The 14,279-nt window shown below is 33.7% G+C and overlaps 1 protein-coding gene and 1 long non-coding RNA gene across 3 annotated transcripts in view; one reads left to right on the top strand and one right to left on the bottom strand.

The window, feature by feature from the left end:
• Positions 1-3,935: 3,935 nt before the first annotated feature.
• On the top strand, positions 3,936-5,140 carry LOC136028200 (uncharacterized). The gene is made up of 2 exons (XR_010617762.1): positions 3,936-4,143; positions 4,879-5,140. It is a non-coding gene; the product is annotated as an uncharacterized LOC136028200 (long non-coding RNA).
• Positions 5,141-13,478: 8,338 nt separating this feature from the next.
• The window catches only part of LOC136028169 (uncharacterized), a 63,433-nt gene continuing 62,632 nt past the window's right edge, over positions 13,479-14,279 (bottom strand). For both annotated transcript variants that reach the window (XM_065705861.1, XM_065705870.1), the window contains exon 19: positions 13,479-14,243. In XM_065705861.1, the coding sequence (XP_065561933.1) occupies positions 13,500-14,243 (744 nt within the window). In that variant the 3' untranslated portion in view covers positions 13,479-13,499. The remainder of the gene's footprint in view (positions 14,244-14,279) is intronic.

Below are 14,279 nucleotides of genomic sequence, written 5' to 3'. Positions count from 1 at the left end.
AAATTACTGAAGAATAAAAATTTCAAGTGATTTCATTTTGGATAAAACGATGACTAAATAATTGTTTTAAAGAAATAATAAAATTTGAGTGAGAAATATCATTTAGCTTCTTCTTTTTATTTATAATTAGTATTTACTAATAGTAATAGTTACTAATAGAGTAATAGTTACTAAATAGTACGCTTTTAATATAAATAAGGCCCTTGAATATGAATTTGCGCTGTGTATTGTCCTGTAATTTTTGAATTTTGTTTATTTACGACCCGTTGTAAATATATGTGAAAATGGAGTATAATAAAAATAAGTCAAAAACAACGAATTTATAAAATATTACAGGTACATTAACGCCAATATATAATGTAATGGAATAGGGAAGTCTATGGTTTTTAAAATTTCTCTTTTTTGTCCTACTGTTTTGAGCTTTTTCAAATTTTTGCATAAATTACAAGTACTATTTTTTCAACTAACTGTAGTTCAATTGAGGAAGGACTGTCAATTTTACTGACAATAACAGATATCTTGTTACTTCATAATACTACCCTATTTGTACATTCTCTTTTACATAAACATGTTTCCTGCACTCATGTGTTGGCTTACCTTTTTAAATGTTAGTCGAAGCTCTTTCTCCAACTGTTTATAATTGTATTCTCCAATTGTGTAAAGGTTCCAATTATTTCCTCGGTTGCAGCAAAATATTTTGGTTAACTAACTGACAGAATTTGCCCTGGCTCTTGATATCTTATGGTATATGTTCCTGTTGAAAAATTCTTTTTTTGACAAGCTATCGCATCAAAAGGACAAAGTTCGTAGTGGCGGTTCTGGCCTCTTGGGCTCAGGGAAAAACTTTGATCTGTGACCCTTCCCCCACTCTGTCTCCCCAAAATTTTAAGGCTATATTTTGACAAAATTGTTTATTTCCATTTTTCCTGTCTAAAATTTGATTAAATTCAGCCTGTCCTTTATTTTCAAGGAATGGCGATGAAATTATTGGGAAAAGGAAATATTCGGATTCAATTTTCTTATACTTCCTGCCAACTGCTCCCTCTACTTTATTTTAATCAGAACAGAATTTCAAAAATTACAACATGATTATAAACGTTAAGTTATTCATTTGAAATTTTGCCCCCTTAATTTTTGCACCTGGTGCAAGTGCCCCTCCTTTCTCCTCCCTTAAACCGCCTCTGAAGGTAGGCTTCTATATCTTTGCGTTAACAATAATTGCATTTACCGAGCAAGAATTATGATAATATTTGACTTTTTAGATAAGGATTTGATCTTGTATTTTAAAAAAGGAAAAATTAATCCTTTTCTTAGCATTTTTTACGTGTTTTAGTCTAAAAAACTATGTACATTGTATATTAATTTGATGTATTAATTGATAATTGATATATTAAAATTGGTAAGATAAAACATCTAGTCTGAACCCCATCTTGCATTATTCCGTCTTCGTTAATCCCCCTCCATTGAAAAGCTGGTTTTTGTTCACTGCAATGAAAATAGTTTCTTATTCTGACTACAATTTTGTTTTGTAGCTGAATAAAAACAATTTCCGTTAAGTAACTTCCAAGTTGATTTTTGTTATTTGCCCTTGAACAGCTATGATGTTCCATCTTTCGGGTCTGAATTATACTTGAGGACACTATTTATCCTGAGCAAAGTTTGTATACAATATGGGTATGCACTAATAACCTATGTTTTTTAAAAATTTATTTCCTTTCTAGGTTACCGTTACAAGGAAGGTGGAATGGAGATATAAATACCAAGTCTTCGGAGCCAAGCACGTGCTGGGTTAGGATAACGCAATAAAATCAACTGTCGTGGGCGAAACATGCAATTATTTTAAAATTTATGAAACCTGAAGATCTGTTAATGGTGACGCCTGTGGTTTGAATCAAGTCAACATCAATTTAGGAAGTTGTGGACTTGTATCCTTGGTGCTAAAATATAGAAGAATCCGTTTCCTGGTGGGTCCTAATATCATAATTCGGAAACATCTTGCTGTTTTCAGGGCAGTTTTCTTAGTTCCTCTATGAAATAAAGGTAATTTGAGTTCATTTATTTTTTATATTGAGTTTATATATAAGACTTCCTTGATTTTCTGATAATAAATTCCTCTCGTGATGAGTGGAAAATTTAGCAATCAATTTTTCTTCGTTAGTTTCTGCATAGTAACGATGTGATTTCATGTTATGATTATAAGCTGTTCAGGAATATATACCCAGAATTTTGTAATTGGATCTAGGTCCACTTAGGGAAGGGTATTTCTTGCCGTGCAATATCTTGTAATTGCTTCTTCTTTTTCTTTTTTGACGTGGCTGTGAAGGATATATATATATATAGCAAGGTCTGAGAGTTCTTTTCTTAGAAAAGGTTCCACGTACATTAGTAATCCTTTTGTGGAACTATCATTTTTGCATTTCTTTTTGTCTTTTTATCTCTGCGCGATTCCATGACTTCGGATTGCGAGTTGTTTTCATTTTTTTTTTTTTGAAAACTTTCAATTGACGTGTTTATATTACAAAACTGAGCTATAGTTTTTCAAGTATTTTTTTTTTTTTTTTTTTTGAAAATGTAACATGATACGGGATTTTTTTTCCTGTTTTATATATATATATATATATATATATATATATATATATATATATATATATATATATATATATATATGTAAATATAATCTTCCCTGCACTCATGTGCTGACTTGCTCTTCAAATGTTTGCTCTTTCTCCAACTGTTTTATAATTGTATTCTTCAGCTTCATAAATGTTCCATTATTTTCTCGTTTGTTACGAATTATTTTAGTTTGTAACTGACAGAACTTGCCCCGGCTCTTGATATCTTTGGTATATGTTCCTGTAGAGAAAAATGATTTTGTGACAAGCTTTCGCATCAAAAGGACAAGGTACGCAGTTGCGGTTCTGGCCTCTTGCGCTCGGGGAAAAATATTGATCTGTGCCCCCTCCCCCCAACCTGTCTCACGAAAACTTTCAGGCCAAATTTCAACAAAATCGTTTTATTTCATTCTTCCATTTATTTAATTCTGTCTAAATATTAATGAAATTCAGTCTATTTTTTATTTTCAAGGAATGTCAATGAAAATACGAAAAAAAAAGGAAAATGTCAGATTCAGTTTCCTTATACTGCCAACTGTGCCCTCTACTTTATTTTAATAAAAATTGAATTCCAAAAACTACAGCATGATTATGACCGTTAGATTATTCATTCGAAATTTTGGCCCCCTAAATTTTCACATCCAGTGTGAGTGCCGCTCCTCTCCTCACTAAAGCCTCTCTCTGAAGGTAGGCTTCCTACATCTTTGCATTAACAATGATTGCATTTAACTAGCAAGAATTGTGATAATACTTCAATTTTTTTTAGAGACGAATTTGAATTTGTTTTTAAAAAAAGGAAAAATTGTCCTTTTCTTAACAATTTTTACGTATTTTAGTCTAGCTATGTAAATTGTTTATTAATTTGATGTATTAAATTGATAATTGATATATTAATTGAAAGGATAAAACATCTAGTCTGAAACTACCATCTTGCATTATTCTGTTTCCTTTAGTCCCTCTCCATTGAAAAGCTGATTTTTGTTCACTACAAAGAAAATATTCTGATTACAATTTTGTTTCCTAGCTGAATAAAAACATTTTCCGTTAAGTAACTTCCAAGTTGATTTTTGTTATTTATCCTTGAACAGCTATGATGTTCCATCTTTCGGGTCTGAATTATACTTGAGGACACATTTTATCCTGAGCAAAGTTTGTATACAATATGGGTATGCACTAATAACCTATGTTTTTTAAAAATTTATTTCCTTTCTAGGTTACCGTTACAAGGAAGGTGGAATGGAGATATAAATCCAAGTCTTCGGAGCCAAGCACATGCTGGGTTAGGATAACGCAATAAAATCAACTGTCGTGGGCGAAACATGCAATTATTTTAAAATTTATGAAACCTGAAGATCTGTTAATGGTGAGGCCTGTGCTTTGAATCAAGTCAACATCAATTTAGGAAGTTGTGGACTTTGTATCCTTGGTGCTAAAATATAGAAGGATCGTTTCCTGGTGTCTCCTAGTAACATAATTCGGAAACATCTTGCTATTTTCATGGCAGTTTTCTTAGTTTTTCTATGAAATGAAGGTAATTTGAGTTTATTTATTCTTTGAATTGAGTTTATATATAAGACTACCTTGATCATTTGATAATGGATTCCTCGTGAGGAGTGGAAAATTTAGCAATCAATTTTTTCTTCGTTATGTCCGTTCCCTGCACTAATGTGCTGACTTGGTCTTCAAATGTTTGTTGAAGCTCTTTCTCCCGCTGTTTTATAATTGTATTCTTCTTACACGTCCACTTACAATAGCTGAGGCGAATTGGGGGTACCATCCAGTCTGGATGTGGTTCGTCTGTATCTATGGCTTGCTTTTTTTCTTTTTTTTTGTATGTATTCTCAGGAGTCCATTTTTCAGTGTATGATTGTACAAAAAGGTCTACAAAGCCAGGACTGAGTAAAAACTGGATAATATTATTAGTTCCTTTATGTGTCATTAATTTCCTGAACATTGCTTCATATTAAAAAGAAGTATTCTTCACTAGAATTGTCTTTCTCTCATCAAAGGGGCGAATGTCTAACCTCATTATGGCCAGTCTTTCAGTTCTATTTTTCAAGACTTAGTATTAGTAAAGTCAGACATTGTCTCTTAATCGTCATAAACTCAACCAATTGACTGTCTATTTAGGTTTTAATAAGTATGATGTTCCATCTTTCGGGTCTGAATTCTAATTGAGGACACCATTTATCCTGAGCAAAATTTTTGCACAAGATGTGTATTCTAGTGAATTGTATCCTTTTCTTACAGTCAATTTTCCTCCTAGGTCGTCATTACGAGGAAGGTTGAAGTGAGACCTAAGTACAAATCTAAGATGCCTGCGAAGCCAGAACACAAGACACAAGCCTATGAACTTCTTGGTTGAATTTCGAACAGTGAAAACTTGACAATCAATTTCTTTGTTATTCTGCAGTTTTTCTTATGCAATACTGTTGCCAATTATTTAATTATTTATGTCTCTTATTTATTTTTTTATTGATTTCTTATTTATTTTTGTTATTTTGATTATTATAATTCCTTATTATTTATTCAGTTTATCTTACCCTAACCTAAAACCCGGTAGTCCCCCTGAGACTTTGGCTTTCTCATTCATTTCCACCAAATTGGTTTTAATTCAAAGTATCAACGGTTAGTGTATTCAATTATACTGTACACCTCTGGTATAATTTTGTAACAATTCCAAGATCTTCAGGTATATATTTGGAATTCAACTAGAGGGATGGGTAATTGATAGCCATTAAGTAACCAACAAGTATGAATACTAGTGACACATTTTTGTTCTTTTTTTTAGGGGGTGAAGGTTCATTCTTACCCCTCGTGACGTGCACATTTATATCTTCTTAAGAAGATTCCAGAAAAACTAACAATTCTTATGTGAAACTATTATCTGTTGTTTTCTTATGTGTACTGGTCTTCGTATCTACGTTTTCTCTTAGATACCAGCATTTTGACCCATAAAGCAGTAAACTTTGCCAAAGTATTATAGGTATAGAATATAAATTCAAGTGTCTACCAGCCTGTAATAGGCTATTAAACAGTAAACCATAGTTAAACTATTTAAACTAGAAGTTCGGAAATACTGGTTAAGAATCCTGAAGCTACGAGAATATAAATTCGTATACAGCAAAAAAAAACAAACAAAAAAACATCAACTTTTTATAGCTGGAAAGTAAAGAGCGAATTACGACCAGCAATTCTGGTATTCATGCTTACCCGACGAATAGTCGGAACTAATAGCACAGTCTTGTACTAGTCTTTTTTTTTGGGGGAGGGGGGGGTGAATAACTGATTCGGAAGTCTCATAGGCTCAACATGCTGTAATAACACTGAAATAATTTTCATCTTTCTTGAGTAAAAAAGAAGCGGTTTAAAAACTGAAAATTTTTTAATACGAAAGAAAAAGGTTTCAAGGAACTGCAATGCACTAAGAAGAAAAGCAAATAGTTGTTTTAGCAAGCATGACACTAGTCCCAATGGCCTCATTTTACTGATATAGTTTGTGTTTCGATTTTACTTATTTAAGTTGAAAAGAGACAAAAGTAGTTGTGCTATAAATAGATAGGGTGGGAGGGGTAGGTGACTTCAAGTAGGGATCTAAACACCATTGTTTCATGGGATAGCTACTTTTCTCATTTTGATTGACATACTTTCAATAATCTTAGTGGTCACTGACCTCTTTTTTTTTTTTATTCCGGTGCTTGTTGCCAATTTCAATATAACTGACTTGATCCAAAACTCGACAAGATTTAAAATTTCTTAAAGCTTTTGAAGATATTATGATTTTGAAAGAAGTGTTTCCTGTTCAGTACCATTTTTTTTCATTCCCTTTTAATGGGATTAATGTCTCTTAGTGACGCTGCAAACTTAATGCTTTCCTAATGTTTTTCTAGACGCAGTTTAGTCGTGTGTGAAAACGTAACCTGTCAAGTATTGTCTCTTGATATCAATTTGTAATATCTACTTTATTTTGGGATTAATACTTTTAGTGCAAGATTTTGAGCTATTTAAAATTGTCAACGAGTTCTAATAATTTAGTAGGGTAAATCTTCGTATCATCGAAATCTCGGAGAAGATAAGTACTATAAAGCCAGGTGCTTGGACATTGGCGCTGAGGTGGTGAAGTCGCCTTACGTAATTACCATATTGAGTAAATTTTATTTTTAGGTAACCAGTATAATCTTTCTGATGACGCTGTTGACCAAAATTTCTTGTTGATAGTTTGATTGGTTAAACTGTGTATTTTTCGACTAGTTCTCAGTACGTTGTTATTTAAAAATACTATTCAGAGTTGTTCAAATCTTATTCAAATTAGCTTATCCTAACATTTTTGGAATGTACCTCATAGAGACCTCTTGACTATCTGATTTATCGAAAACAATGTGCTGTCCATTTGCTAACTAATTTTATTATTAAACCTTTTAATAAGCAGCCCATTAGCTCTGCGTAAGTTAGGAGCGATATGGGCATAATGTATTAATATTTTTTTTTCGGCGCTTTGTATACAATGAGTTATCGTAGAAACTTCAAAAAGGACTAATTTGATTGGAAGTTCTAGTGCTCCTTTAAAAGTTAAAAGGGAATGAGGGCAACCAACCCCTTTCCCCACACCCATCATTTTCTAAAGAACATACAATCAAAATTTTCAGACATATATTTTCTTCAGCTTTGTTAAAAGATCTAGTAATTACGCCTTTTGGCATGTCAACCCCCAGGGCAAGGGCTGTAAGTTGAGCAATTCGTTCAGTGTTTGCATGTAGTGTATGATATTGAGAAAGGTATGCATGTTTGACCTTTACTTTCCAAAAAGACAGGGAATTCAGGTATGCCGTTTTAAGAGTAAAAATAAATGGTTGCCAACGAAAAACGTCAGCAATATATCGAAAACGACTGGGGTATTAAGTTGAAACTTTCGAGGCTGCTACCACTTAAAAGGTGGTAGTAGTACTACTTTTGCTCTTAAAATTTAAATAAATCAAAAGAGTGTATATATATTCAGGTTGTCAAAGAGCATGGATAAAAAATTTTGGGGATGAAATTTAATTTTTATTTTCAGGTCAACTTAGGTGGTATAAAATTAAGCAATAGTGTTTGTGTCAGGATTTAAAATTGTTGGAAAAGTTTCCCCAACATACATATAGCAAGCGAAACTGGATTCTTATAGAAATAAAACCCGAAAAAAGAAAGTTTTTCGAATTAATTTATATTAAAAACACCCCCAAAATTAATCATTATCTAAAGCTTCTCTGAGTAGCAAACTAATAAACACGTTAAGATACCCAAAGCGATGTTACATTGTGAGGTAACCTGAAGATACTATTAAAAGCTGTGAAAGTATTTATAAGCCATTAGATGAATCATACGGTGATGAAACTGTTTAATTACCCAAGTCTGCAGTTAAAAACAATTTTGAGACCAGAGGATTTTTTGCATTTACAGAAGTCTTACTGTTATGCAGGGCACCTACGGAAATGGCGGTTCTGGTTTCTCTTGCGTCCGGGGCAAAATTTTTAATAGCGCCCCCACCCTCTATCTTACAAAATTTTAGACCAAATTAAAAAAAAATTATTTTCAATTCATCAATTGATTAATAATTTATTTTTAATTTAAGTGTTATCAATTATATAACAATTAAGTGCTAACAATTTATCGATTATTTTCATTTAAGAGCTGTGTCCTCTATTTTAATAAAAGTAAAATTAAAAAAGAACTAAAAAGATCATAACCATTAAATTATTTATTTGAAATTTCACGTCCCTAAAATTTTTGGGCCCTGGGAGTGTCCCCTCCGTCACCCCTCCCCCCAAAAACTACCTCTGACCTACAGCTTTATTGAAATTTTCTCTAAAGTTTATGCTGCTAATACTGGAATTTTACCTTTTAACGTTAATTTTCTGTACAGATATAAGATTTCAACAACTAGACACTATTATATATGTAAACATCATAAGTATATTTACATAGGGCATAGCTTGTGTGGTTTATTTCAGGCTAGAGGAATGAGCAATAGTTAAGCTTCAAAAATACAAATATTAGTTTTTAGTACTCCTTTTGGAATTTCCCACAATTCTTCTTCTAATGTCTAGAATTAGCTGACTTTCATAAGAGGAATCTACTCCGTTTTGATGTAATGCTATTTTCCTATCTTAAACAATGCTCAATATCTTTATCAGGTATTGATGTTTTTTAGTGAGAAATTCCATGTATATTCTAAAATATGTACGAAGTATTTTTCAAAAAATACCATTGGTAACTAAATAAACTGTCACATCCACTCTATTTTCTAAAAAAGCCCTATTTCAAGATCATAGAAATAAATGAAAATATAAATGAAGAAATAAATGAAATGGCATATAGTTTGAAACAGCTTAGTTATCTAAATTAAAAGTTCGAATAGGATTTTTTTTTCCAAACCTATGTGGACACCTAAAAGAAAAAATTAAAGCAAAAAGAAAAGGTGGTTGAGAAAAGAAGAAGAAAACAAATTCAGTCTTGTTGTGGAAAACCATTCAATGAAGAAAGCTAAAATTCTTCCGTTTCTCGGTTTGTTTAAATTTTGTGTAAATTGGTTTGTATATAAATTTTTTTCGATTGCCTGTTCGTTTTTCTGACTTGTATTACAAAAGGGATCATAGTTCTAAAACTCGAAATGTAGAATTGATTGGAACACTTGTTCCTATTAATACCTATTAATACCAAGTCTTAAATTTTCCATTAAGTATTTAGGCCCTGAAGTCTGGAACAGACTTACAGCAGAAGTAAAAGGTAAGAAGACCGTTGAGAAATTCCGTGCTTCTTTGGGATGTATTTGGTTTCACCAATATTTGACTTATTTTGGAGTGAGTTTATTCTTGTGTGTTGATAAAAGAGAATTTGTTTAATATGTTTTATGATTGGGTGAGTGTCGGCTTGTGTCAGATTGTGATAATTTGTAGAGAATGAGTGTGGAATTAATTGTTTATTGGTGGTGGGGGAGGATGAGGAGTAAGATTTTTCCCGAGGAAGCGTTTTGTGTTTTTGGGGTCGTATCAAACTAATTTGCGTCTGGACTCGTGTGAACGTAATGTGACAATGTTTATTATTGTTTTGTTAGTATTATATGGAAATTTAACTGTTGTGTTTTTGTGACCCATTTGTAAATGAAAAAAAAGGTACAAAAGAAAATGGTATTCCTGAGAAAAAAAAAACTAAGAAAGCAGAGTTAATCTTAATCAAATAATTATTAGGTCAAGAGTTAATTTGTTCAACCATACGAATTGATCCTACATGAATTGTTTTGTAACCCTTAAAACAGAAAGAAGGAGGGGTCAAAAACGCCCATACTTTGAACAAATAACCTTTGTTTTCGATCTGGTAATTGAATATGGTGTTTGTGGGCATCCGAATTGAAAAACATAGCACATCTTTAGGGATTTGGAATCAATTAAACTATGCTAGACAAAAGGATTATGTGTGTTTTTGAGAATATCATATTTAGAAAAAAAATTCCATGGCATGTCTTTTGTTACTATGTTTTTATCCTAGAAAAGAACACAGGGATGAAATACTCAGCAAAGCGAAAACTGCTTTGCGATATGCAACACTTCTGATCTGAGATTTCCAGATGACGATCACGATATTTTGTAAAAAGAAGGCAATTGTATCGACCGCTAATTGAATTTGGGCCGCCCACATAGTAGAGGAGTATTTTAGAACCTAACCATCGGTGCCTATATGCGACACAAAAAAAATTTTTTTTTTTTAGCTGAAACCTAAGGAAGAACAAATAGTATGTCAAAGAGTAACAGTGCAGCCAAAGCACTTAGTTTTGGTAAAAATTGTCTTATTAGAGTTTAATTTTAAAGAACACACATTTTAAACGTTCTTCTTTTATAAAATTAGGAGAGTATTGTATATTAAAAAGTAAGTTGTTCTTTACTGTAAGTAAAAATAAAAATTACTTTTTTTTATTTAACTTAATCATATTTAGCTAAGATTAGTAGAAATAAAAATCCAGAATAATTCAAACTTAAAACGACCAGATTACTATTAAAGAATAAATATATCTAGAATCGGTGACATTTCCGTAACCACGGAACTGAAGTGAGCAATTGCCATGCACTTCAATGAACATGAAAGTGTCTCGCCAGACACTTCCAGACTAATCTCTACAAGAGATTAATATCCAGCATGAATGAGACAGCCGTTCACTTTTAGTAATGAGACAGCGAAATGTTAATGGTGACTATATTAATGAAATTCAGTCGGGCCAGGGCCAACAGAAAATCTTTAGAACAACAAAGCTCTCTAGGTTTTAGTTCCGACAAATGATTATGTACCCTCTTATTGCTATGAAAGCTCCGGAGGGTTTGATACCATTTGTTACAACAAATCTTTGCTAGCAATCTTTTTCGATGATGCTGGACATAAAAACAAAGAAAAGGAACATACTTTGTAGCGAAAAAGACAAAATAATGACACTTGCCAAGATAGAACTGCGCATTTCCTAACTTGTCTCTTAAGACAACAGAGCCGATTATTACTGTATATTCGTTTGAAAATCATGCTGCAATGATTTTTTTTCAATTTTAAAATGTTTATTTTGTCCAACTATGCATAAATACATACATTTGGTTTAGATTTGAAAAAAAAATCGTGTTTCTATAGTTAAGAGGATTTTTGTGAACGCGCATGTGACACCTATGGGAGGCAATACCTCCAACAAGGTTAATACCCACTGTTCTAGGATAATCTAAATTTTCCTAACGGGAGACATCACGAATAAAAAAAAATCCATTGAGATATAGACGGAAAAACGTGTACAGTGTCAGTTCAAAAGGATGTAATACGCCCATCCGTATATTGAAGTATTAGCGATAGAGTGGCGGAAGGGGGACGACTACTGGTCACCTATAGTTATCCATTTCTACAAATCAAAAATCGTTGCTGCACTATTGAGACCGAAAAAAAAGAACAATAAAAATGTAACAGCCCATGGGCTCCCCGAAAAGCGGATGAAGATTTGCTAATGTTTTCCAGAGAAATTTCCTACGGATTGTTCTGGGTACCGGGCTGAATGACCGTATTTCAAACAGTAGGCAATACGAAAAACGTGGTTCAATCCCACTTTCTAGGGCTATAATGAAAGAAAGGTTGAGATGGCTAGGGCACGTCCTGCGGATGACAGATTGCCGAAGATTTTCCTTTTCGGCCAATCGTCTAGAGTTAAACGGACAGCAGGTCGTCCATGTCTGGGGTGGGAGGATGTCATAAAGAAAGATTTACAGGAAATGAGAACTTCCTGGGAGGGTGTAAAGAGGTAGACTTTGAATGGATTGATATGGAGGAGCAGCGTGCGTAGCTGTGTTGGCCTTAAGCGGCTTGGTGCTGCAGTGAGTTATTAGTAGTAGTAGTATTGGTCCACCTCGTATTTTCAATAACAAAGATTGAAATCTTTACGAGATTCCACTTCAAAATAAGCGCACATATTTACCTTGTTTAAACCGACTTAGTCTACATCCCGGGCTTGGCTGTTTTTTTTTTTTTTTTTTTTTTAGATAAGTCTGGACTTGATTGTTTTGTGGTATTTAACTGGAATTCTTCAGTTCAAGCCAAGTATATTTTTTAATTATATGGATTTCAGAACCCTATCCAGAACTTTTGTTCTGTGCTTACCAAAAGAACGAATAAGAAGGGTTCTACCTCCAATGAAATTTGTCCAACTGTCTCAAATAAGGTTTTTTTACTTCCATTTTTAGGCTCATTTCCGAGTCGGAGAGCTATTTTCTTGGTTTTGAGGATAAATATTTTAGGTAAAGACGCCTGCAATCTTCTGGCCTATTTACGAATCGGTTGTGGGGTCGAGGGATAAAAGGAAGGAGCGGTCCAAACCTCCCGCCCTTCTCTATTCAGATTGTTTTTACACCGAATAAGTCAGCGGCCCAACTGCACAATTCTAAAGTTTGAGTTCGGCTCGATATGGTACCGGGTCAGTCGGCAGCTAAGGTTATTTTCATTTACCTGAATCAGAGCTTATTTATCTTAACACTGAGTCTGCACAGACCTAATTTTTTCTCTTCTATCGTAATCAAAGAGAGATGAAATCAAACTCTCAACATCCATTATTGGGAGAAATCTGACGGTTTATAAGTGGCCACAGAATTCCTATGTTGTCTTAAAATCACTTTTTTTTTTTGTGAACAGGCTGCATAGCAACGGTGTACATTTGGCAGTTTGCCGATAAATAACACTTGTCCAGTTTTTGTTCACAAATAAATCACTCACTGAGAATTTATTGCTCCCCTGGCATTGTGTGCCCCTGGGTCCGGCCCTAGTGGGTCTATTGGTAAATCCAGGCCTGAGCTTAGCACTGGTCAGGGGACCAACTGGCCTGTATGCTGGTTTATCCGCGAGCTAAAGGTTAGACTATCTGTGTCGACATCGTCAGCTGAGAAATACACTGCAAACAAGGCAGGGATCCTCCAAAAAAGGCACTGGTTAAATACTATATATCAGGCTCTAAAACTATAATGAGACATACATTAATTGGAGACGAACAATTGTTAAGTATTCTTCACCTTAATGCCCTAAGCTGCAATTTGCAGATTTTGGGTGCAATTAGTCCAATATAGAGTCGATTTTATTCGAACTGCGCGATAGGGATAACGATACCATCGTATTCTTTGACGAAAAAGTCCCTCGAAGAAGAAAAGAAAAGGGGGCTAAGATCATGAGAATTGAGTACAAGTTACTATAAGGGATTTTAACCAATGGAAATTAAGCTCGATAAAAAAAAAAGCTGACAGCTATGAAGTCGATTTAAATTTGAACCTGTATGAAATTCCATTATTACACTGGCTCATATCTCCTATAATTTAAAGAACATACGAGTCAATAATTCAATATTCTTTATTAGCCTTTCGCAGGTGAATGAATGTAAACTGTTAGTAGACTGTGTAATCTTCTCCTAATAGCTTGATTCGATTTTGTTAAGCTATCAATCTCATTGCAAAGCAACTCTGAAGTCAGAGGATGAATTAACGAATAGTCAATGTTTTCCAGGACAAGGAAATCGACCAATTCCCCGTCATAAACAATAAAACGTCTGCAGTCGCGAATAATTCGTCGGATAAAATCAGTCAAGAGAATACGTGGAAGGCAATCATAAGCATTAGACGATTTGGCAGCAGTTAGGATGCTTTCAGCAAAATGGATAATTTCTTCAGCCTCTGCAGGAATAAAATCTTCTTCTGCATAGTTTGCAGACCACAAGGAAGTGCATAATTTCAAGAACTGATTATACAAAATACTCCTTGATAGACGCGATTCTTCAAATTTCTGATTACTCTCTACAATTTTCCGGATTTTGGGCCTAGGTTCGTCATCTTCCTCATTCTCAGATGCCACATCTCCAGATAGCAATTCTGCATCTTTGGTGTCTACTAAAGGCTGCTTACTAGTGAAATCAATTTGCACTGATTTCCAAAGCTGAACCGTTAGCTTCGTTAGGTGCTGAAGCTGAGCTCTTACAAAAGAGCTTTTCCCAGAGTGAAATACATAAGACTCAATCCAAGTTAAAATTCCTCGATTTTTGACAAGGTCGGATGCAGCTGACGGGATTTTGGAAGCAGCATGTAATACTTCAAGTACTTCAACCTGTAAATGAAGGTTTATTATTAGAATGATTAAACT

This window comes from Artemia franciscana, chromosome 1 (genome assembly GCF_032884065.1).
Source record: "Artemia franciscana chromosome 1, ASM3288406v1, whole genome shotgun sequence".
In the NCBI taxonomy this organism is placed as follows: domain Eukaryota; kingdom Metazoa; phylum Arthropoda; class Branchiopoda; order Anostraca; family Artemiidae; genus Artemia; species Artemia franciscana.
This window is presented reverse-complemented; position numbering and strand designations above follow the sequence as displayed.